This window comes from Panthera leo, chromosome C2, assembly GCF_018350215.1.
Source record: "Panthera leo isolate Ple1 chromosome C2, P.leo_Ple1_pat1.1, whole genome shotgun sequence".
NCBI classification, from domain to species: Eukaryota; Metazoa; Chordata; class Mammalia; order Carnivora; family Felidae; genus Panthera; species Panthera leo.
In genome coordinates, this window is record NC_056687.1 from 14,540,682 (window position 1) to 14,567,509 (window position 26,828).

The window sequence follows — 26,828 nt, forward strand, 5'->3', positions numbered from 1 at the left end:
CTCTATCTGATACCTTTTAAGAAAGATAAACATTTTCAAAAGTGCTCCAGGAAAACAAGACATTTCATGGGAGATAGGCTAGGTGCTTGGAAGGACGAAATTTAAAAGGATAACCCAGAGGGATGGAAAATTCTGAAAAAAGGAAGGAGTCTCTCCTTCACAGAACATTTTCCTAATTCAAAATATCTCTTAACACACAAAGTCTAACTTCTTTATGCTAAAGGTGATTGGACTTTACTAGAGGGCAGATGATTTGAACAGCAGAGGTAATGTAAATGAGGTGCTGAGTAGATAGGGTTATAAAGAAAACAACATTTTAAAATTTAAAAACAATCACGAGTCTGTACGATTTTCTCACAATTCAAGATTCTGTAGAAACCCCTGATACAGATGTTTGTAACGTCCTTTTTTGTTGAGGAAGACGAAATGGCTGCAGTGGTGCCTTCGTACACCAGGGGGTGTATGACAATTGTTCCCTCTTTTCTCACCGCTTTGGAGATTTCTAAGTTTTCAGAGATCTTTCATTCACTCTTTCGTTCCCTCGTCATCTCATTGATCATATGGATAGTTTTCAAGACTTACCCTTGTCTTTTCTGATATTATTCTGGAGCCCAACGACCTGATGTAGGCTGCCAGTTTCTACTTTAAGTATCATTTATAGGCCAACAGAGAGCCATTTTAAGATTGGAATAAAACTTTTCAAACTCTCAATTCTTTCTTTCCAAGTCTGAATTCTTTGCTCTATGAAGCCTGACATTTCTGTTGAGGTAGAAATTGGTGCAAATTAGGATGGGCACGACCTAGTTTTCCATAACTTCTCCTTTAGGTGGTTGTACTCCAATGATAGCTTGCTGAGGATCTTTTGGATTTAGAACAATTCTCATTAAAAATCTATGCCAGATTAGGATAAGAAAAATATCCTAGAATGTTGTTTAATGGCTCTAAAATAAAAATTATTCATTAGTGAAAGTCCTTTCTTTTTAGTTATTAAAGAATATAGAGTTTCAAACTATATGTATATATATATAATTTATTGCTATATATATTTAGTTTATATATAAAGCTATATATATACATTTATATATAATATATATAGTTTATTACTATATATGGTTTATATATGTCATAATATATATATAGTTTATTATAATTTCAAGACACATGGAAAATGTAAAAGTGAATACAAAAACTTATACTTTCTTGAAGAAAGTTTTCAGAGTTTTAGTGTGTTGGACACTAGTATTCTAGAGAAAGGGCTTTGTCAATCAGTTGTTTTTTTTAACACTTGAACCTGAAGGAAACAGAGGTTATGGCTCAATACCAGAAAACATGATTTCCTAGGTGCGGTGCCGAGCACAGCCTTTGTAAGACAAGTACCTCATACAGATCAGAATTAGGGAACATAATGGAGAGCAGTAACTGACGTAGTTTCTGAGGCATGCCATCAATCATACTCCATTTGCATTCTGGAAATGTCTGCTGGCAGTGACCTCTGTTTTCAGAAGTCAGGTGGAACACTCATCTGTTAAATTCAATGCAAACTACAAAGCAAAGCTTAGTGGCTGGATTGTGGCTTATTTCTCAAGAGACTGTGATAATTACAAGTGAAAAAATTCCAGACGGTTCTCATGGTAGAAGGTTTGGGAAAGAAATATACCAATGCACAGGGGTTGCTTAGCAACATGGTTTTCATAAGGGAAAGCCAATTGTTGAGTTTTCAGAAAGTCACCTCCATGAATATACCATATCCCTATTCCTTTAGTGAAAGGGTGAGAGAATTGGATAAAGGCCTAAGTTCTTTTTGACCCCGCTATCATTGCTGGACTAGTGATGCTTACACATGAAGTTATGATATTTATTTCCTTATGCAATAATTCACATTTTATGGAACATCTGTTACGAACTAAGTAGGTACTCCCATGTGATGTCCATCCCGGCCTCACCAGAACATCATCTACTATCTCTTAGAGAAGTATTAGATGACAAAGAAAATGATTACTATGTCAGAGTATTTCCATACCTGTTAATGGCTAGAAAGTTGACAATGAGAGTAATATTATAGGCATCAGTGTCTAAAACATTGTTTGACGGGGAAGCCTTTTCTAATTATAAGTACGATGCAATAAAAACTAATGGAATATCTAGTATATGATTAGAAAAAAACTAGGCTGGATGTTGTATTAGATTTTTAATGAAGGTAATACTCAAACGGTAGGAAATAAACATGCATGAGTGGTCATGATACCAGAGAAAAATGGTAAGTACCATGTTATCAAGCAGAGGGATTCCTCAGAGAGGGTGAAAGTGTGAGCAGGCTGAATGTCCAGCATTTCAACATATAAAAACAGAGCAATATCCCAAACAAAAACAAAGGTGTATCAAAGCACGGCGTTGATAGGACATTAATGAACAACTGGGAGTGTGGTAAGAAATGAATCTGCAAAAGCAGGTTGGGACTATATTGAAGATTCTTCTGTGAAAGAACAGTACCGAATGAAAATCAGACAGACCTAAGTCCTGGCTTTAAAAGTCATTAGGCATGTATCCTTGGGCATGTTATTGATTTTTCTCTGACTTGGGGTACCTACCACAAAGAGTTGTAAGAATTAGGTAAGATGCTTCATGCAAAGAACAGACTCTAGTCACACAACAGTGAGAGCCCAGCAGTTTATGTAAATGAGTATAAGACAGCTACCCGGAAGGACTCAGGACATTGCATTTCAAACACTACCTTAGGTTGCATTTGCTTTTGTTTTTGTTTTCTTTTCAAATTTTTTATTTAAATTCTAGTTAGTTAGCATACACTGCATATTGGTTTCAGGAGTAGAATGCAGTGATTCATCATTTATTTACACACAACACCCAATACTCATTACAACAGGTGGCCTCCTTCATACCCATCACCCATCTAGTCTGTCTCCTACTCACCTGCCTCCATCAACTTTCAGTTTGTTCTCTATCTTTAAGGATCTATTATGGTTCGTTTCCCTCTCTCTCTTTTATCCCCTGTCCCCTATACTCATCTGTCTTGTTTCTTAAATTCCACATATGAGTGAAAACATATGGTATTTTTCTTTTTCTGACCGACTTATTTCGCTTAGCATAATACATTCTAGCTCCATCCATGCAATTGCAAATGGGAATATTTCATTCTTTTTTCATGGCTGAGTAATACTCCAGTGTGTGTGTGTATGTGTGTGTGTGTGTGTGTGTGTGTGTATCACATCTTTATCCATTCATCTGTTGATGGACATTTGGGCTCTCTCCATAGTTTGGCTATTGTCGATAGTGCCGCTCTAAATATTGGGGTGCGTGTACGTCTTCAAATCTGTATCTTTTGAGTGCACACATGAAACGATGCTCAAAATCACTCATAGTGGGAAATACAAATCAAAACCATGATGAGATACTGCCTCACACCTGTCAGAATGGCTAAATTTAGCAACACAAGAAATAACAGGTATTGGCGAGGATGTGAGGAAAGAGGAACCCTCTTGCACTCTTTGTTGGTGGGAATACAAAATGGTGCAGCCACTCTGGAAAATAGCGTGAAGTTTCTCAAAAAGTTAAAAATGGATTGTTACGTTAGGTTTTCACACAGATACACTTAGCGTATTCAATATGTTGAAATAGCCTTCTTTCACTAGGGAACACGACCTTTTGTATTTTTTTTTAAAACTTAGAGCGCTCTCAGAATCTTTGTTCACTTTTAATGGAAACTAGTGTTCAAGAACTATTTCATACCTTTTGAACTTTAAGACAGAAAGTAGTGCAAGTTCACTGAAAAATTCTAATCATGATAGTGGTCAGTTTCAAAAGAAGTGGTGAACTGCAGGCAAACAGAGGACCTACCCCAGGGTGGAAAGGAACGTATCTAGGTTTCCTTCAGGAGGTTGTTGCCCTGTTGGAGCCAGGATGTGCCTTACAAGATTAAAAGAAAAAGAAAAAACGGAGTAGCAAGTTACCTTTTAACCTCTCTATTTTAAGATCTTGAAGCTTGTGCAGGTTAAAAAAAAGAAGAAGAAGAAATACGGGCACAATCAATACATGTCAGTGGAACAAAACACAGAGCAGTCATTGGTATGCAGGGGTTCTCAATAACTGAATGGCCGAATAGCCGACTGAATAAGTGAAGCAGGTCCAATTTAGCCCACAATGTTTGGGCTTCTGGGGTGAAGTAGGTGTCCTATGTCCCAGCACTGGGACCACTGTTATCCTCATTGGCAAACCACTGAATGTCTTTAACAGGAGAAATTATATTATCTAAACTGTTTTAAGAAGACAACTCTGTTTTAGTATTCAATTCTGTTTTATCGATCCAATTGTTTTATCCAAAGCAAAGACTAGATTTGTATGGAAAGAAATCAGACATGGGAAATTTGTTGCAATGTTACTTCACAGGAGGGTCACAAAGGCCTGCACAAGACGGTAAAATAGGAGTGTGGAAGTGGAAAGAAACAGCAGCGATGTGGAACATTCTAGAGGCATAGGTTAATCTTATTGGTCATGTCGGTTAGGAGAAAGATAAAAATAAAACCAACACCAAGATTTGGAGTCATGGTGATTGAAATAATGGTTTATATTAAAAGCAATAAGGAGATATAACCATGAGGTCAAATTTTAACAAGCTACACTGGAAATATTGATGGTTGATATGTATGGTAAGAGAGGCCTGGGATGAGCTGCCATTCAGGACTCTCTGGAAGAATAGTTACAATTTCAAATTCATGTTTTAAAATTATCTGCAAAATTGGTAGTGAAAAATATGAAAGTAGATGCAGTCATCCTGGGAGGGATTATGGAGCATAAACAAGAGGGCTTGGTTACTCTACCCTGAAGGGTGCCCACATCTGAGGACTGGATAAAAGGAAATGGGGCCTAAGGCGAGATGCACGATGAAAAATCCAAGGTGGTGCAGCATCAGATAAACATTCTCACAAACAGTTCAAAGTTGAAGAGAGTTTCAAGTAGAGAGTGATAAAATGGCCCCAAGGCATGCAGTTCAGAAAGGGCAGGGACATTTAGGGAATGAGAAGAAACTACTGAGTTGGATGATTAGTACGGCATCGGTGACCACTCACCTAGAACTTCAGCAGAGGGGGCATGGTGGTGGCCAGGAAAGAGTGAGCAGATACAGGGCACCTGGGCGGTTCAGTCAGTTGAGCGTCCTACTCTTGAATTTGGCTCAGGTCATGATTCCAGGGTCGTGGGATCTAGTTCTGTGTCCACACTCAGTGCAGAGCCTGTTTGAGATTCTCTCCCTCTGCCACTCTCCCCTGCTCTCTCTTTCTCTCATATAAATAAATAAATATATTTTATTATATACATTAAGTAAATATATATATTTATTTTAATAATGTTAAATACATGTAGAATAGAATTTTAATAAAATTTATTAAATAATAAATTAAATTTATTTAATAAAATTAAACAAATATATGTGTGTGTATATATATATATATATATATATACACACACATATATATACACATATTAAAGAATGAGCAGACATTAAAGATGAGCAAACATCAAATATAGAGTTTATGTGTAGTAAAGAGCCACAGAGGCAAACAATTGGGCTGGACCGTGTAACTAGAACGAAAGCAGGGAAAGGGGCCGTAGCAAGCAGACGTCATCAGTTTCTGTTCACTTATTCTCTGTCCCCATAGATCTACGTATCCAACTCTACACCGCTTTGCTGTGGTTATTGTTGTTACAAGTTGATAGATTTTACCATGATGGTTCTTGGGAGTTTTCAACAACAATGGCGTTTTCTTTCAAATTATTTTCCAGAGTATGAGGTAAAATATTCTGGTTACATCTATGGTTATTGGCAATTACTCAGGGATCTGGTAATATAAAAACAGTGTCTCGGGCGCCTGGGTGGCTCAGTCAGTTGGGCGTCCAACTTCGGCTCAGGTCATGATCTCACGTCTGAGTTCAAGCCCCGTGTCGGGCTCTGTGCTGACAGCTCAGAGCCTGGAGCCTGGTTCGGATTCTGTGTATCCCTCTCTCTCTGCCCCTCCCTGCCATGCTCTGTCTCTCTCTCTGTCTCAAAAATAAATAAAAACATTAAAACAATAAAAAAAGCAGTGTCTCTTTCTTTCTTAAAGAACGAGAGGAAGGTCCAGTGGCATAGGATGTGACTTCCCAATGTATTAGATTAAAACTAGTGTAGTTCTTGAGGATTCCTTTTTCTCCACAACCTTGTCAGCACTTGCTGTTTCTGGTCTTTCTGATTTTAGCCATTCTGACAGGTGTAAGATGGGAATGTAAATTGGTACAAACACTGAGGAAAAAAGTACAGCGGTTCCTCAAAAATTAAAAATAGAAACACTGAATGATCCAGAAATTCCACTACTAGGTATTTATGCAAAGAACATAAAAATGTTAATTTGGAAACATATATCCACCCCTATGTTTATTGCAGCTTTATTTACAGTAGCCAAGATATGGGAATAACCTAAGTGTCCACTGATAGATGAATGGATAGGGAAGATGTGGTCACACACACACACACACACACACACACACACACGCAAGAACATTGTGGAACCACAGAAAAGGATGAGATCTTGCCATTTGTGACAACATGGATGGACCTACAGGATACTATGTAAAGTGAAATAAATCCAGACTGATAAAGACAAATACCATACAGTTTCGCTCATTTATGGAGTCTGAAAAACAAATGAATAAGTAAACAATCAAAAAGCAGAATCAGACCTATAAATACGGAGAACAAGCTGATGGTTGCCAGAAGAAGGGGGTTGGAGGATGGGCAAAGTGGATAAAGGGGAGCTGGAGATACAGGCTTCCAGTCCTGGAATAGATAAGTCACGGGAGTAAAAGGTACAGCATAAGGAATGCAGCCAATGGTATTGTAATAGCATTGTATGATGATGGATTGTCACTACATTTGTGGTGAGCGTAGCATAACACATACAGAAGTTGAACCTCTATGTTGTATACCTGAATCGAATGTAACATGGTATTTCAACTCTACCACAATTTTTTTTTAAATAAAATAAAACTAGAGTACTTTTTGTAAAAATTAGTTCCAGGGTTAGTTGATAGGGCAAATGGTGAAAAATATAATGGATTTCTTCAAACATCCCCTGATTCTTCAAAGACAGGCTGCACTCCTGATTGTGGTTTTATGCTTCTGAAATGGTGGATTCTTACAGATTATTTATGGATACAGTGATCTCTCACCTAGATTTTTCTGTAAAACTAATTCCAAATGAGGCTGTAGATTGCTAAGAAAACAGAAATGACTTTAATAATTTGCTCTTTTCCATTATCAATATTTTAGATGAATCAACCGTTGTGGCTTTGGCTTTCTTGACTGACTCATCTCATTTATTTATCCAAATTCACTAAATAGTAACTAGAGTCTACTAAGGATATAAATGACATTTTTTTTCTGAAGAATGCATACAAAGAGTCAACTGATATATGAAAAGGTGCTCAACATAACTCCTCATCAGGAAATGGCAGTCAAACGTACAATGAGATATCACCCTCACACCTGTTAAGGAGACTTTTACCAAAAAGACAACAGGGGTGTCTGAGTGGCTCAGTCATTTAAGTGTCCAACTTCAGCTCAGGTCATGATCTCATGGTCTGTGGGTTCAAGCCCCGCATTGGGCTCTGTGTTGATGGCTCAGAGCCTGGAGCCTGCTTCGGCTGTATCTCCCTCTCTCTCTGCCCCTCTCTCTCTTCCACTCTGTCTCTCAAAAATAAATAAATGTAATAAATTTTTTTTTTAAAAAAGACAACAGATAATGGGTCACCTGCATGGCTCAGTCAGTTAAACATCCAATTTTAAGTTTCAGTTAAGGTCATGATCTCATGGTTCATGAGATCGAGCCCTGCATTAGGCTTTGCCCTGACAGTGTGTAACCTGCTTGGGATTTTCTTTCTCTGCCCTCCCCCCTCTTGTGTGAGGACACTCACTCTCTTTGTCTGTCTGTCTCTCTCTCAAAATAAATAAATAAACAAACAAATACATAAATACAACAGATAATAAGTTTTGATGAAAATATGGGAACAGAGAAGACTTGTACACTGTTGGTGGGGATGTAAATTGGTACAACCACTATGGAAAACAGTATGGAGGTTCCTCAAAAAATTAAAAATAGGACCACCATATGATCTAGAAATCCCACTTCTAGGTATATACCCATCTGCCTCATTCACCACTCTGTACCCAGCACTTGACTGACACAATGGGTCAAAGGGTGTTGACTGATAGGTTGATCGATGTGGAAGTCCCTTCTGACCCACCTGCCATCAGGTTCTACTATCTTCACGGTGAGAGGTATTGACTTTTAATTCTTTTGGTTTCTCACAGTTCCTTTGAATACATGTGATATTCTTTAAAGGTTTTCAAGAAAGGTGGGTGGCAGCTAGTTTATAGTTTTTCTTCTCATAAAGCTGTATTATCAGAGTATTTTTAAAGGCCTACTTTTTAGGCACCCAGTTAACTCTGGTTGTACTAGATGCTTAGCCATGGACTCTAATTCAGTGTTTGGGTATTAATAGCTGAAATTATGTTGAACTATTTCTTTAAAAAGATAAAAGATTTCAAAAAATGAAGTATTTTATAAGATTTATAACATACAAATAGATTTTCTTCACCACCAACTTGTAGTAAATTCCACTAAATGTTAATTCATGGGACATATTCCTGCCAGAAATTTCATTACTGTGATAGATTCATCCAAATCATCATATTTAGACGTCACACTCACTAATAACCTTTTATGGGTGAGAATACCAGGTGATAGACTCTATCTCAGACTACTTTCTTTTCTTAAATTTTTTAAATTTTTTCAAATGTTTATTTATTTTTGACAAATTCAGCACAGATCCAGACGTAGGGCTTAAAGCCAAGAACCGTGAGATCATGACCTGAGCTGAAGTCAGATGCTCAACCTACTGATCCACTCAGGTGCCTCTCAGACCACTTTTCTAAAAACAAATTCATCACAGCCACTATCAACTGTCATTCTGGAAGCTTCAGTCAGGGCCACGGGGGCTCCCTTTAGCTTCTCTCCTGAAGTCTTCCTATCCAAGCCACTTTATCTCCTGTTTTTCCGGTACCTTTCAAGATAGTTTCCAATTCCACAGTGACTGTCATGATTCTTTCAGCGATGCCACTGGTATCAGTGTTGTGCTAGTTCCCTGTATTTCCATCCAAGACTTTCTCCTTCCCCCATCCTTGGCAAAGAACAGATCTTGGGATTATCGGAGTGGGTTCTATCATCTGAGCAGAGGATCCCCTGGGTTCCACCATTAAGTTATGAAAACCTCTGATATCCCACCATGTGGAGAAACTGGTCCCCTGAAACTGGTCAGTGGCCTGGCTCTCTTTTGAGAAGTCTTGTAGTCATGGGTATTAGTAACCTGCAAGGCTTCCATTATGAGGAAATTATAATGCATTATCTTTGTGAAGGTAGTAAATATCTTCTATAATACAATAGATGGTTCTCATAAGATAATGTGTATGTGCTAAAGTACCATATAAACAATAAAACACTATGTAAACGTTAAACTTTGTTGAGTATTATTTGAAAGACCTCAACTTGAGTATCTACTCAATTAATATCTTTCTTGGATCACTAATACAAGCAGAGATATATGTGGGTTATTTAAAAAAAAACATTTATTTAAACTTGCATCAATATACTTTCCTAATTGTTTTTTTATCCCTTTTAGGGCAGAGACCCTGATTTTGTCCTCAATTATCTCCCCGTCCAAGGTCTGCAATTTCATCTCACTAAAAGTGTCCAGCAATCTAAAATTTCTTCAGTGGCCATCTAGTGACCTGTGTTTGAACCATGGTTTAATAGGAATTTTGTTCCACTTACTGGGGGAGAGACAGTGGGCTATTATATAAAGAAATATAATTTTTTGAGATGATTTTGAGCAGGAAGGCATGGAATTTGCTGCTTTAATAACTCCCATGTGGATAATCTCAATTGCAAAAGCTTCCAATATGTGAGTCTTGTATCATTAGTGGGTCATGAAATCTATTTATTGATGGTTCATCAGTACTTGTTTCAATGAGAAATAATAGAATAAAATGGGTTGGGATGGGATGAGAGGGGACAGAAAATGTTACCGTCGCCTTATACACTTTTTTTTTTCTGAAAGTTTGGTTTTTGAAAGAGGGGAAGAGGGAGAGAAGTGCATAGATTGTGAAGTAACATCTGTTTCTCAGTATGGGACAGGATGACACAAATTGGAAAGCCTCTGCTCTGTGAGAATCTTCCTTTGGGCGCATTGCCCAACTGCATGGTGAGGCCGGCTGTGTCAGGGATGGTGTGGACATTCTGAGAGAAGAGTTGTCCCGGATACATTTTTAAAGATTCACATACATAGAAGGAGAAATAATAAAATTCCTACTCAAAGTGTCCATTTGAATTGTACACTATTTGAAAACTATTTTCTTCCTTAGCAAGATAAAACTTATTATTTCTAATGTACTTAAATACACATGGGGATTTTCTTTCTACTACTTTAGTTGTTTTTTGTTTTTTTTTTTTTTAACGGCCCTGTATTTTGTTTGAGGATAAGAACTGTCTTCTCATCTTTGTAGACCCAAGGGCAGTGCAGTGACGGCCACACAGTTGACATTGAGTAAATGTTTGCTAACTATCCTCTAATGAAATCTTCATGTTTTAGGACATGCAAATCAAAACTAATAAAATAATAGCAGGAAGAATTGATTATCAGCTGCCTTCCACTAGTTAACATGTGTTTTTTTTTTGTTTTTTGTTTTTTGTTTTTGTTTTGTTTTTACGTAATGTCTTCTGTTTTGTTTTAAACATTTTTTAACGTTTATTTATTTTGGAGAGAGAGACAGAGACAGAGTGCGAGCGGGGGAGGGGGCAGAGAGAGACACACAGACACAGAATCTGAAACAGGCTCCAGGCTCCGAGCTGTCAGCCCAGAGTCCGATGCGGGATCAAACCCACAAACCGCAAGATCATGACCTGAGCTGAAGTCAAATACTTAACCCACTAGCCACCCAGGAGCCCCACATAATTTCTTCTTTAAATCCCTACACTAATCCTGCCAAATAGATGATTTAATCCAATGGTAAAAAATGAAGAAATTGAGGCAAATATGTAAGTCACCAAACTCACCAGCTCGCATGCCAGAAAAAATCGTCTGTGATAACTAAGTTTAAAAGGAAGAAAAACAGGGGCACCTGGATGGCTCAGTTGGTTAAGCATCCAACTTTCAGCTTCAGGTCATGATCTCCCGGTTGATGAGTTTGAGCCCCGCACTGGGCTCTATGCTGACAGCGTAGATTGGGATTCTTGGTCTCCCTCTTTCTCTGTCTCTCTTCCTCTGTCTGGACCTCCCCTTCCTCGCCCTTTGCACATGCACAAGCGAGCTCTCTCTCTCAAAAATAAATAAAAACATTTAAAAAATGGAAGGAAAACAGTTAGATTTCTCAAGAATGTGTGGAAACTAAGAAATGGGATCTTAAGTCATCTTTCTATCACATCCCAGCTCATAGGGTGCTCAGGATCTCAGCCTTTCAATAAATACTCTCTGTCTGTCTTTGTCTCTTTGTCTCTTTCACTCTCTTCAGTTACTTGGTCTTAGTGGTTTTAGAAAACACTTTTAAAAAAGGAAAACATTTTTCTTCTTAATAGAGCTCATGTCAAGTTTTATTTTTAATAGATCCCATTATGTATATCAAATACAACATGGTTGTGTACATAAAATGGTTGTGTATGACTTCACTCATATGAGGACTTTAAGGTACAAAACGATGAACATAAGGGAATGGAAGCAAAAACAATATAAAAACAGGGAGGGGGACAAATCATAAGAGACTCTTAAATATGGAGATCAAACAGAGGGTTACTGGAGAGGTTGTGGGAGGGGGATGGGCTAAATGGGTAAGAGGCATTAGGAATCTACTCCTGAAATCGTTGTTGCACTATATGCTAACTAACTTGGATGTAAATTAAAAAAAGAAATTAAAGAAAGAAAACAAGAAATAAAAAATGGTTGTATATGCAACAGAATAAAAAATATAAAGAAGTAATGAATAGTTATATATACCCATTGAAATATAGGGTATCTTTGAGGATTGAGAGGAACAGTGGAAAAACTAAATAAATCCTAATTTCTCATAATAGACTCTGTACAAAATTGGCATATTTTAAGGAAATGAAATGAATTTACAATTAATTGACCACAGCTTCACAGCAGCCCGGTAGTATGAGCTTGAGCAATTTAGATTTATCATTATAGACTTCCATTACTCTGTTTCAATATGCAGCAAAAATATTCTGAGCATGACATATGAAAGAGGAAAATTAAAATGTTCCCTATTCTTAATTTTCTTGCTGGTTCTTTTTGTGTTCCCTGTACAATTATGTAAAATCCAATTACTTAAGTCAATATCATAATAGTTAGAAATCTCTACTTTAGTAGTTATGAGAATGTGGTAGCCAAATGGGTTTATAGAGAATGCAGTGTATCTTATACAAGAAAAGCTGCTCTTTGCTTACATCTTCTGCATGAACACTCCTGTCTTCGCACAGGATGTAAATCTAGGTGGGATTTCTCTTCAACTGCATGCAATATCATCTACTTCTCCACACTATTTCTTTTTTATTATTATCATTCCTCCATTTGTGCTCTACTTATCCAAATAAATATTCTTCTTAAAAAATTTTTTATTGTGTATTTATTTTTGAGAGAGAGAGTGCAAACAGGGGAGGGGCAGAGAGAGAGGGAGACACAGAATCCGAAGCAGGCTCCAGGCTCTGAGCTGTCTACACAGAGCCTGATGTGGGGCTCGAATCCACAAACCACGAGATCATGACCTGAGCCAAAGTTGGACGCTTAACTGACTGAGCCACCCAGGTACCCCTCAAATAAATATTCTTAAATACTTCATCATATATCCTGCCACATCCTTGTAGAATATTTTTTTTAGCATTCATTTGCCTTTTCCAGAGACTAAATTTGTAGAAATGCAATTTATTAATGGCACAAAATGCTAATAACTAAATACTCCAATATCTAAGATCTTTGAAAAAGTACTGCTCAGTATTTCCTTGATGTCAAATGCTTAGATAATGTTAATAAGTAAAATATATACTACTTTAGTACCTAGAAGATTGTGACAGTTCACCGTTCTCAGGATGCGTACTCTTTTATTTATTTTACTCCTTGTAGTGGGTTATATGGTTTTAAAATAAATAGAGTTTTAAAAGTAGAACTGAGTTTATAATATACTACTAACTGTGTGATTAGAGACAAATAAACTCCTTCGTACTTCACATGTCTTAAAAAAAACAGACAAACAAGCAAACAAACGAACAAACAAACAAAACCAGATACCCAACACAACTCTTTATGTTGCTTCATGGGTTATAAGAATATATTGTTATAGCATGCATTATTAAAAATAAAAGCCCACAAAATTTTGACCACTGCTTTTAGCAATAACATAAAAGTGAATAGGCTAATGATTTCAATTTTTTATAGCTAATTTTTATTTTTAGGTATAAGGATGGATCAATTGCTAACATTTTATTAAACAATACCCTGAAAGTAACAAATTATGTCGAAGACAACGTCCCTGTCATGAGGGCTCCTCTCACACAAGCTGGCAAGAGTTGGAAAGTAAGTTATAGCCCACAACCACAAAATAATTCCAGTACCTTCCTGACCAGAAGGATTCTACTAACAAAACATGAAAAAAGAAAAAGTGAACTAAAAATCCTATTGCAAATGAAATATTGACTAAAACAATCAAATTAAAGTTCTCATTTTAAATTATATCCCCCCAAAGCATATTCAATTTAGGTGACAGAAGGAAATTCTAAAATTATTACTCAGGAATTTCCAGTGTTCTCCAATTCCTTATGCAGCATAATATAAATTTGTTACCATGATATCCATGGCCAGATAACCTTTCTGGTTCAAGCTCTTTTCCACTTGCAAAGGGAAAAGGAGGGCCCTTGAACTTCCTCAAACAAGTGCTTTGCACGTTGAACTTGTCCTATTTTCTTTCCTGTGATTTTGCTCTGCCTGTCCAAATGCATTATCCTCTAAGTCCCAACCTGAGCTTTACATTTCTGGAAAAAGTCCTCCGATCTTCACTTCTTTTCTCATGAGATTATGTCAGTCTAACTACAGTTATAGTTAGTTTGTAATGTTGTTGATGGCTGCGTGTCAATTCCATTACACTGTTGCTTAAACTTGCACCCTCCAAGACCTAGCATAAACCCTGGCATATAGCAGGGACAAATAAATATTTATTTAATGAGCTTGTCTTCTTGTATTTGAAATATGAATCCCTTTGAGTAGATGCTTGTTAGCATGAAATATTTGGTAGACACACCTGAAGAAGTTCATAGACAGTAAAGTGCCCATATGATGAACTGAAATGAGGTGTCGAGATACTTAGAGAGTAAAGCTCGTGGTACCAGCTTCAAAGCTTCAAAATGAAGAAATGTAGCTTATGATCAGCTCCATCACTTCTGGTAGATACTAAAAGAATTGAAGGTGTTTTGTTTTGTTTTGTGTGTGTGTGTGTGTGTGTGTGTGTGTGTAGTGTGCATAATGGGTCAGACCAACTGAAGAATGCTCTCAGAATACCCAAAGGTATTAAAGCAGAGTCCATAAACCAGAAATTGGTCTCAATTGGTCTTAATTACCTGAAAGAAAGTAAAAAGGTAATCTAAGTCTTGCTATTTCTTCTAGGTCTAGGATGATCAAAGAACGGGTGTGATCCTAACAGACAACTTAGATGTTCTGGAACCGAGAAGTTCATCACAAAAAGTGCCATTTCCCCCCTCTAATTGTGGGTGAACCAGTCATTGAAATTATAAACATCATCACAATTACCACATTCATCTGCAACAGTGGAATAATATTTACCAAGTGAGTAGCTCAACATTATTTTAGATTTATGAAATATCCATGCATTTATTCAGTAGTCCTCACCCGTAATACTTTATTCATGCAGGGAGCAATACAATATTGTATTTTCACTGTCCTATCTCCATCCCAATTGGGTGATAGGTCCAGTGTTCACCGTTAAGAACTATCCCAAGCAGCTCACGTCCCAAATACCCATCTAAATCAGAGGTTCCAAACAAAAGAATAACTTTGCCTCCAGAGGACAATTGGCAAGGTCTGGAGACATATGCAATTGCCACAACAGAAGTATGGTGTGTGTGGGGAAGGTGGGGGAGGCAGTTCTACTGGCATCTAGTGGAAGAGGCCAGGGATGCTGCTAAACATCTTAGGACGCACAAGACAGCTCTATCCTAACAAAGATCCAACCCAAATGTGAATAGTGCCAAGAGCCCTGGAAACCACAGAGACAGTAAATGCTTGGTTAAAGTGCAAGAAACAAAGCAAAAAGGTAGAGAATGATAAGAGAAGGGCATGACCAAAGGGGGGGGGGTGGATCATGACAAAGTAAGCGAATAGAGCAAACATGAGAAATATGATGATGCGAAATAGCACAAGATGGGCAAACAGATTAACATTTATCGTGGAAAATAAATTCTCCGAACGTTGCCCTCTGCCCTAATATGTTTCACGTGCAGAGCTAGGCCTGAGTTGTGTTTTTAGTAGTACTATGCTGGAGAGTGTGGGGTGATCATTAGCAGAAAGGAAATTATTCCTATGAATACACATAAATGTGTATTAAGAGGTTTCAATATTCCAGTGAGCCATCACAAAACTGCTAGAAATCTCTCTTACAAATTAGACATGAGTATCTGAGAAAATGATCTTAAAAAACTATGAACATAATTTTATAAACTGAGAGGAAGATTCTTTATAAGTAAAATTTTAATTTAATCTTGCTTAAAGTCTTGGGCACGAATTTAAACTATATATTTTAGGAGATAGGTACTGTCAGCCCATATTTTCAAGAAAATAGAGACCATGGTAGTTAATTTTGTTTAATGTTTATTATTATTATTTTTTTTGAGAGGGGGGGAGGGGCAGTGAAAGAGGAGAGAGAGGATCCCATGCAGACTCCATGCTGTCAGCACAGAGCCTGACTTGGGACTCCATTTCATGAACTGTGAGATCATGACCTGAGCTGAAATCAAGAGTCGGATGCTTAACTGAGCCAGCTAGGCACCCCACCAATAAATCCCTTTTAGGGAAAACCCTATTTGGCATCTATTTATCAAAGGACTACAACTAACACATTGGATCAGCAACCAGGTTTGTTTATTTTTTTTTTAATTTTTTAATGTTAATTTTTGTTTTTGAGAGAGAGATAGAGCATGAGCCAGGTAGGGGCAGAGAGAGAAGAAGACACAGAATCTGAAGCAGGCTCTAGGCTCTGAACTGTGAGATCATGACCTGAGCCGAAGTCAGACGCTTAACTGACTGAGCCACCCAGACACCCCAAGATTTGTTTATTTTTTTATATGAAGTGGTAACTTACTCTTTGGATTGTCAGTAATGAGTTTTGTGTGATTTACTCATTTTTTTTTGAAATCATTTTTGTTTTATTACTATTGAAACTTAAATTTTTTTGTCTCCATTACTGCACTTGCTACATGATGGTGAGTTAGAATTGTATGTGTGTGAACTTCATGAAGGCAGGGAATTTAGGCCTTTGTTCAGAACAATGTCTTGTCTATAATCAGAAATCAATAAATATTTTTCCAACGAATGCCTAACTAAAATAATTCTCTAAAGCAATCAGATGAACAAATCCACCTACCAGGGGAAATAAACCTTTTAACATGCAATATATGACATGTATTTGAATTGTGCTTTAAATTTCTCATTTCCTATTGAGTAACTTATGTCATATGAAACAGATAATACAAAACAAAACAAAAAGATGCTTTCCTAATGAAGACAGTCAAAGGTGCGTGATGCATTCAATACCATGTACCATATGAATAAAAAAAATGGAATGCCATAATTCATGGTAGAAAAAAAGTTTATTTTAAATGCCAATTCTAGGGATGACTGGGTGGCTCAGTCGGTTGGGCAGCTGACTTCGGCTCGGGTCGTGATCTCATGGTCCATGAGTCTGTGAGTTCGAGTCCCGCATCGGGCTCTGTGCTGACAGCTCAGAGCCTGAGCCTGCTTCGAGCTCTGTGTCATCCTCTCTCTCTGTACCTCCTCGGCTCACACTCTGTCTCTCTCTCTCTCAAAAATAAATAAACGTTAAAAATTGTTTAAATGCCAATTCTATTTGAAATTTAAGTGAAAGAATTCTAAGATAACAATAAGAGAAAAATCTTAGAAAGAAAGTAACAGAAGGGATTCTGGGCATTGACATAAGAATGAAACTTCAACATATATCTCATATGTCTGATTTAGAAAAAAAGGTCACTTTGTCCACAGTGAATCACATACTTCTGGGAGGACTGTGACGGCAAGTCCTGCTGAAGGAGATGGTCGGTGATTGCAGATATTGGACAAGCTGCATGTTAACATTTCATAAGGTACGAACATAACCGTGAGATAATGGGGGATATTCAGTAAGCTGACCTAAAAAAGCGAGAGCTAAAAGCTGGTTGGTTACAAGTTGACTGGCAACTCCTGGAAGAAAAATAAGTTGGACGACAGAAGCTGGACCCACAGCCCAGAGATTGGAAACCAGCGCTCCCATAACCAAAAGACCCAAGGCCAATGTTTCCACATCCCAGAGATCCAGTGTAATTTGTTTGGCAGGGTCCGAAGAAGATGGAATTCTTTGGACGGAAGCAAGATGTCTGGTAGGATCTGGCCCCAGTACAGGATGTCCAGCAGCTGGTGGGCTCACAGTAGGTCTCCTGGCAGCCACCAAAGAGAGAGGAGCCCAGCTGGCAGGTGCTGGGAGAGTAGACTGCATTGCTGGGGTAGAAAGAGTCATAGGTGGAAACGGGGTGCCCCAGGTAACCTCCAAGAGAGCTGGAGGAGAAGCTTCCAGAACTGCGGTTGTAGTGCATGTTGGGGGTTCTGAGTTCAGCTGAGTTGCAGAGAGGTTTGGTGAGTGTGACTGTTACCTTCTACTGGAACCTTATTATATACCCTAGCAATGGGGTAGTAGCATGTGCCCTTTTTAATAAGAATGCTTAATTAGGCTCCAGTCAAAATGAAATCCATTAACCATCAAAGCCCTTTTTTATGAACAAAGACTTTTAAATGAAAGAATCTCATTAGTTTTTCAAAGCGATTGTTCATGAGGTAAAAATGTCACCTCTCATTCACCTGGTCTGGGTGGATGAATGTAATTGTATGGTAAGTGTCCCTTTAAGATTGGTGTTTTATTCATCTACCCCTCAAGATATTGTATCGAATGGGTAACACAGTCAGAAATTTGCCATGTTTAAAGTTCTCAAAAAAGTGCTTTGTAGGCTGGAGGGGATATTTATTTTGTTCCAAGTTTAGGAACCCAATTGAGAACAACAACAACAACAAAATCCGTACTCTCTGTTCCCTCTCCCAAATCTTGTGGCCCTTATAGAAGAAATAAACCCCTATGCACTCCTAATTGATGGAAAAGCTGAATGAATATCCTACACATTTGGATTTTGGTTTTCCTACAACACAAGTGCCCAAGCTGCTTTTGTGTGTATAAGTATTTGATTTAAAAACAGAGGGTCTAATATCTGCAGGAGTACTTTGAAGATTACATTGTAAAAATACTGAAGTCGGGGAATCCTTGCCCTGAAGTTGACTTGCTTCCTGTTAGAGTCACCGATAAATTGTCAAAAACTCTTCATCCCTATAAAGTTTAAGTAATTTTTTGGTGGTGTTGATGTGATTGAAAATGAAAGAATAAGCACTACACATAAAAAAAATGGGTCTTTTAGTCTCACAGTTTCCTCTCATAGGGTGGGAATTTTACTATAGAAGGTAAAGGAAATCAAGAAATTAGGAAAGTGTCTACGCTATGTAGACTTCAAAGAAATAACAAATGTTTGAAGAATTCATAGTTACAAATGACTTTTATAAATTGAAATGGGGTGGGGGAAATCAGAAAAGACGATAATGTGAAATTCAGAATGAATGCCTTTGATTCTGCCCAGAGAATTAGTATCATTAGTATCTTTCTAGACTCTCCGGCCAAGGTCATCATTGACTGCAAGTGGAGTAGTGCATGGTTACAGGAAATGGCTTAAAATATCCTGTGGGAATGGGCAAACCTCCTAGGATGCCCATCTTCAAAAATTGAAATGTTGTCCAGTGGAAATGAGCTGAGACTCATTCTAGAAAGAACTGAGATTACTAGGTGGAAGCTTTAATGTAAGATTCAGCTAAAAATCTAAGACAAGCCACTGTTGTAGGTAATGAGATTTCCATCTTGAGGGCACTGGGAATAGCTTATCAGGATGTTGTCAATGGGATTCCAACCTGGTAGAGGACTGGAGATAATTGTTAAACTCCCTTCCAAATTGTAGACTTCATGGGTCTGAACTTTTTGAGTAGATGAATTGGTTTTCAAGAATGTTTCATATATTACCCAACATAGTTTGTCCTCTTTCTAAAATAAGCAAATCTTATTTATTAGGTTTCTTAATTATGAATAGCAGAAAGCATTCTACTATATTCCAAACCTTCCTATTTTATTTGTGTATAAAATATTGAACATTGGGGTGCCTGGGTGACTCAGTCAGTTGAGCATCCAACTCTTGATTTCAGCTCAGGTCATGATCCCAGAGTTGTGAGAATGAGCCTTGTGGCAGGCCCTATGCTGAGCGTGGAGACCTCTTAAGACTCTCTCTCTCCATCTGCCCCTCTCCCCCGCTGACAATCTTTCTCTCTCTGTCTCAAAAACAAAAATAAAAACAAAAACAAAAATATGGAACACCAAAACATCCGTGTATTCAACTCACCTAAATCGAATTTGCTTGCTTGTTTGGATGTCATCTGCTCTTATATAAGCTGTTTCTGGGGAAGAATATTCTATAAGTCAGGTATTAGGGATTTTTTTTTACATTCTTACCTCCACAAAATGGAGGTTTTTGCACTCCAACACTTTTGTTCAGAAGTGGAAAGGAAATGCTCTACGGTGAAATGAACAAATCAAACAGCACAGAAGCCACAGGAAGATAAACTTTCTCAATCTCTCTACTTCCTCAAGGTATCAATCTTCATTACCCTACTACATTGAGGTGGAATATGAGTCATAGAACAAGAAAAAATATGACCATTATTTTAGAAATTTTGTAATGCTTGTCAGAAACACCTGAAAACAATTTAAGTCAAAGTGATGTATGTTGCTTTCTGAGGCAAGGAAGAATCTCCTTAAGATGGCTCCTTTGGTCCAATACTTCAAGGCAATTACCTTATAAACTTTCTTTAGAACAAGAACATTTTCCAGAGTCTGGGGAGTTTTTTTTTTTTTTTTTTAATGATCAACACTACTTCTGATTAAAGATAGAAATACATTGGGCATTTTTGCCACGTTTTGGTTTTTTAATGCTTTTTCAGCAATCCTAGATGAATCACCTCTAACATTCCAAAATAGCATAAAGCAATTTATAATATTTAATTTATACCGCAGTAAACACACACATACACACACAAGAAAGAAAAACTAAGATTGATATATACATATATATATATATATATATATATATATATATATATATATTTAAGTTTATTTAGAAAGAGAGAGAGGGAGCAGGTGGGGGAGGACAGAGAGACAGAGAGAGAGAGAGAGAGAGAGAGAGAGAGAGAGAGAATCCCAAGCAGGCTCCATGCTGCCAGTGCAGAGCCTGACACAGGGCTCGATCCTATGAACTGTGAGATCATGACCTGAGCTGAAATCAAGAGTCCGACATTCAACTGACTGAACCACCCAGGCGCCCCCAAGATTGACTCTTACTAGTTTTCATACACTTTAAGCAAACCCTGAATTCCTCAATTCCCTGAAATAAGGGTATCTCGGTTAATATTTCACTGAAGCCATTCAAATTGAGATCTGACTTTTAAAAAATCCTCATACATCTTGCATATTACCATTGGTGCTTCCTGATGGCACCATTCATTAAGGAAACTTGCTTGGCAACAATCAATGTATGTTTTTGTTTAAAAGAAATGACTATGAATAGATCAGTTAGTTAGCAACTTTGCCATCCAGATGGCAACAATTTGAGGCAGATTGTGAAAGGGGTATCAATTATTTTTAATTAAGCCAGCTTTCCTCCTCCCAGACACTGTCTACCTCTAAAGCAGTTCTCTGAGTGATCTGCTGGGTGACCTTTGGTAGAGGAAGATGACTAATAGCTTTGAAGATTCAATGCTATTACCTGAATTCCAAGCCACAAACATTACTGTGCTTTCCAGTTGTAAAACCACAAAAACTACATGCGTTTGATTATGATGATCTTTTCAATTCAATTAAAAGCAGAAGGTAACCTGTTTTTATGTGTCATGCAAACGGCACACCCAATGATAAGGGTATATAAATGCCCCAGTCCAAGATGTGACATTCAAACTCAGAATCTTGCTGTAAAGCACATCTCCTGTCACCATGTCCCACAACTGCTGCTCTGGAAACATCTCCTCTCAGTCCCTTGGGGGGTTCCTGCGCTACCCAGGATCTTCCTGTGGATCTCTCTACCCCAACAACCTGTTCTTCAGCACTAATCTCCACTCTCCCAGCAGGTGCCAGCTGGGCTCCTCTCTCTACAGTGGTTGTCAGGAGACCTGCTGTGACCCCACCGGCTTCCGGACATCCTACCTGGTGTCCAGCCCCTGCCAGACGTCCTGCTACCGACCAAGGACCTCCATGTTCTACAGCCCCTGCCAGACAATGTATTCTGGGTCTCTGGACTTTGGCTCCAATGGCTTTCAATCTTTTGGTTATGGCTCTCCCTTTCTGGGCTTTGGATCCAGTGGTTTCCAATCAATGGGGTGTGGTCCCAATGCTTTTTCATCCCTGAGTTGTAGATCGAGCTTTTATCGTCCAATGTCCTTCTCTTCTAGAAGTTGCCAGTCTGCTTTTTACCAACCAACCTGTGGATCTGGCTTCTACTAATCTTATGGTTGAACATAATACCTCCTATGTCTAGAAATTTAACGCAATAACTACTATATCAAGATCCATGCGACCTATTGATCTCCTGTCCTATCATTAGCTTACAAATTTGACTTATACTGTTACCTATTATGGATTAGAAATAACTTGAGTTCCAGTAATTGGAAAATACATTCATTGAAGAAAGATGTTGAAGCAGTTTTCTTGTAGTTATATAGATGTAGTACTGAGGCATGTTTCTTTCTTAATATCAACTAGTTATTTCTTCTAGTGCATTTGTTTCAAATTTTACAAAATGGAAAAATATAAGTTTAAATAAAAATATATTATATGACCTTCACATATAAGATTTTCATATTATTTGTTTACTCTGTGTCTTCAAAACTACTTTTAAACATCTGAATGGATATTTCTGATATTTGTGTTTATCATTTAAAATTTTTTTTATTTTAGCCAGTAAAGTCATCAGGGCACCTGGATGGCTTGAGTAAGCATCAGACTCTTGATTTCAGCTTGGGTCATGGTCTCACAGGGTGTGAGTTCCAGCCCCATGTCAGGCTCTATGCAGACAGTGCAGAGCCTGCTTGGGATTCTCTCTCCCTCTCTCTCTGCCCCTCGCCTTCTCTCATGCTCTCTCTCTCTCTGTCAAAATAAATAAATAAACATTTTTTTAAGTCAAATCATCAACTGTCTTTTTGGTTTGAAAGAAATGATTTCATCTTTAATGTCTACTCCATATCTTCACATGATAAAATCTAGACATATATTTTTTATTGAAAATTTTTTTACATTTATTTATTTTTGAGAGACAGAGTGAGACAAAGTGAGAATGAGGGAGGGGCAGAGAGAGAGGGAGACACAGGATCTGAAGCAGGCTCCAGGCTCTGAGCTGTCAGCACAAAGCCCGACGCGGGGCTCGAACCCACAGACCGTAAGATCATGACCTGAGTCGAAGTCGGACTCTCAACTGACTGAGCCACCCAGGTGCCCCTAGACATATATTTTTAAGAAAACAAACAATTGTGGCCTTTTGTTCTGTATGGAGTGAGAAATTTCAATGTTTTTATGCAGAATAATTATAAATTGTAAAGGATATTAAACATACTACATAATTTTAGAAAGAAGATTACTCTAATAACTGTATCCTAAAATATAAGAGAAAGTGGACTGAAGTTCTCCAGTAGTAAGTTAGACGTTAGTGAATTAGATTTGGTGAGGCTTCCATTAACCCCATTCTGCTGACATAGAAGAAATCAAGTCTCAAGTGTTGAATCACTACATTGTACATCTGAAACTAATATAGCACTGTGTGTTAACTACAATGGAATTAAAATAAAATTTTAATAATAATGGGAAAAAAAGACCAAGTCTCTAAATTAAATATCTAACACATTCCAATATTTATTAGTAGGTAAGCACAGCAGAGTCAGTCCTGTAAGTTTGGTGAAGTCCCAACATGCTCCTGCTTTGCGGTTGTTTGGTTGATAACACTCATTGGAAAACACCAAGGACAAAACAAAACCCAAAGCCAATGCAAATATTCTGTTTCAGCATTCAGCCAAACATCCGGGCAGATGACAACCTTCGAATCAGCACCTCTGTCCCAGATTTTTACCCTCTCAGTCAAGGGCAATGTTACTGAAGGCACAGAGAGCTAAATTCTTACCCACAGGGTAACCGTATGTCTTGGTTTATTCTGTCTGGCTTAGCATCCAGTCTCATTTTTTCATGGTCTTAGAGTTTTTACTTATGAGTGATCATTGAATTAACATAAGTGAGATAGGTTTGAGAGGCCTCCACTTTACTTTGGTCATGCTTTCATCTAGTAGGGTATAAGATGCATATACAGTGAACAGAGTCTTTGCTTTAACCAATGTTAAATCGGAAAGAAGACAAGCCTTTACTTATCCTTCCGTTGTTCACCCTTTTTGAATAAAATCGGATTATTGTTTTTCTTTCGAAGACAGTGTGCCAAGGGATCGCTGAGAAACAATTACACTCCGATACAAATGGTAGGACAGCTCACACATTCAAATCTTGGTGGAGGGTCATTTGTTTTTCTAACCTGGTCAGACTGCTTTGGCTCTCTTGATGGTGCACAACCTGTAATACAATATATCGTGTTACCAGTGGGTGGAGTTAGTGAGAAATTTGAGAATTACTGATTAGCTGTATATGAAATATGAGCATGCACTTGAGGCTGCCACACCACATATAAAGAATAATTTACATGCCCTTGCTGCCGTCGTTTGACCGCATATTATATTAGTTAAATCTGCAGCTATTAGTTTTGTTTGGAAACATTTTCTTCTTTAAACTTTGCAAAATTTTATTCTCGGGAGCAATTACTCAAATGAAAAGTTCATATGCAATGAAAAAGGTAAATACAGAATTTCTGTTATTAAAGCAGTTGACGGTCAATATATAATCTGAACCATAATTTGAAACTATTTACTATCCACTATGGAGGTCAGCAATGGCACTGACCACATGAAAAGTTAGAGACAATTTTGCTGAAGAAGCATCCGTAGCTACTTCAAAGTACAAGTTTTTTCCAAGTTTATTTATATTTTTATTTAAATAATCTCTGCACCCAACGTGGGACTCAAACTCATGACCCCGAGATCAAGAGTCACATGCTCTTTCTACTGAGCCAACCAGGTGCCCAAAGGTAGTTTTTATGATAATGTGAGGAGAGAAAAATTCTCTAAAGGCCTGATATACAAGGGAAGCCATCTTAGACTTATTTCTAAGTCAGCCTGACTGTACATTAACTTTTTTCAAACCAAAAGCCTGATTGATGGCCGCCATAATGCATTGTATACCTACTTTGTGAATGAGGAGCCTTAAGGAAAACCATCTTGTCCTTAAGATATCGATCATTGCTCCTACTTCCTGCATTCCTTCATTTTACAACTCATGATTTCTACCTATTTGTCAATCTATAATTTTTTTGAACTTGTCCAAGATTGTAAAAAAGTACCTAACCCTGTAAAGACTGTTCATTCTCAGGAGCACTTTCTTTCCAGTGAAGATTGTGTTTTCCGGGCAGCTGTCCTAATTGGGGCTTGAGTAAGACTCTATTTTCATTCTATATTAGAGTTCTTGCTGGCAAATCTGCATCACCAAATGCTTCCAAAGATGATTATCATTAGCAGTTGCAAAAGATGTGTTAACATATCACTCGGATACATACATTTTTATTTAGGTCGAATAACTATGCTAATGATCTTCACGCATGTTAAACCCTAAGTTTTCTCGTGCATTCGAAAAGAACACACACGCAAAAGCAATAGCTGTTGATGTGCTCTTCCATTAGAGTTGTGTTTGTTTTACTCTTGTTCATTTGTTTCATATCAATTTAATTATTAGACCAGCCGAAGAACCTGAAGAGTGAGAGTAAAATGTTCTCCCAACACCATGTGAAGAAACCAAGGATGTAAAGCTATCGAAAATTCATGATGCTCTATTTGACCATGTTAATGTGAAGCCATTTAAAGAGTTCAACCCTGGGGCGCCTGGGTGGCTCAGTCGGTTAAGCGTCCGACTTCACCTCAGGTCAAGATCTCGCGGTCTGTGAGTTTGAGCCCCACGTCGGGCTCTGGGCTGATGGCTCAGAGCCTGGAGTCTGCTTCTGATTCTGTGTCTCCCTCTCTCTCTGACTCTCCCCCGTTCATGCTCTGTCTTTCTCTGTCTCAACAATAAATAAACTTAAAAAAAATTAAAAAAAAAAATAATTCAACCCTGAAGCTAAAATCATTGGTTGTTGCCTCAGTAATAATAAAAAATACAAATATGGTGAAGGGCAACATCATGGCAAAGATGAGTAAGATTCCTTTGGAGAAGCAATAGTTGTAAGTACTGTAAACAAATGACTCCTAATTGTATCCAAAAAAGCTTCAGTTTCTTGCTAATCAAACTGGAAGCAGTAGTTTAAAAACTTTAAAAGCAGTCACATATGTACCCACAGCAGGTTAGTTCGGCAATCAATGCTTTTCCTCACCTCATCTGTAACCTCTGTTGTATTATTAATTATCTTTGTGCTTTTGTGTTGCTGGTTTTAAGGTTATTAGTATGTTATTTTTACATGACAAAGCACACACAAAGAATTTTCTTTTGTTTCTTGCTTGGGTTAAGTACTCTGCCATGCTGGATTCTAAATCTTTTTTTTTTTTTCCTACACCTATGCTATTTCTGCATCTATAATATAGTTTTCTCTACTCAAGGACTTTCCCGTGATTTTTCTCAGATTGTCTCCTTCAACCTGACTCACCAAGATGGGAATACAGTTTATAGTATCTGGGAGATGTCACAAGAGTTTGGTGATTTTATTTTTTTTAATTTCAGAGAAAAGTTTCTAGGGGGTGACAGGATTTGCGTTGGGGAATTTGAAGGGAAGATAAGAAATCTGTCAAGTTGCATAAGAATTATCTTCCTCTTCTTATTTATTTTATCTTTTTAATTTTCTTTTTTTTTTAATTTTTTTTAATGTTTATTTATTTTTGAGACAGAGAGAGACAGAGCATGAATGGGGGAGGGTCAGAGAGAAAGAGAGGGAGACACAGAATCTGAAACAGGCTCCAGGCTCTGAGCTGTCAGCACAGAGCCCGACGCGGGGCTCGAGATCACGGACCGCGAGATCATGACCTGAGCTGAAGTTGGACGTTTAACCCACTGAGCCACCCAGGCGCCCCTAATTTTCAACAAGAAGCTAATTATCTCCAGTTTTTAGCTGCTGGTATTGAACTTGAATATACCAAGTGAGATGTAAGGGAGCTTATTTTTTTGTTCTTTTTTAACTATTTAAGTGTTCATAGCGTTGGGT

General features: G+C 37.8%; 2 protein-coding genes across 2 annotated transcripts; one reads left to right on the forward strand and one right to left on the reverse strand.

The window, feature by feature from the left end:
• Positions 1–17,510: 17,510 nt before the first annotated feature.
• Positions 17,511–17,975, reverse strand: LOC122198778 (keratin-associated protein 15-1). The gene has a single exon (XM_042903565.1). It carries the CDS (start codon positions 17,961–17,963, stop codon positions 17,511–17,513), a length of 453 nt encoding a protein of 150 aa, XP_042759499.1. The 5' UTR covers positions 17,964–17,975.
• Positions 17,976–21,487: 3,512 nt separating this feature from the next.
• On the forward strand, positions 21,488–22,003 carry LOC122198646 (keratin-associated protein 13-1-like). Its single transcript, XM_042903348.1, has one exon. It carries the CDS (start codon positions 21,497–21,499, stop codon positions 22,001–22,003), a length of 507 nt encoding a protein of 168 aa, XP_042759282.1. The 5' UTR covers positions 21,488–21,496.
• Positions 22,004–26,828: the final 4,825 nt, after the last annotated feature.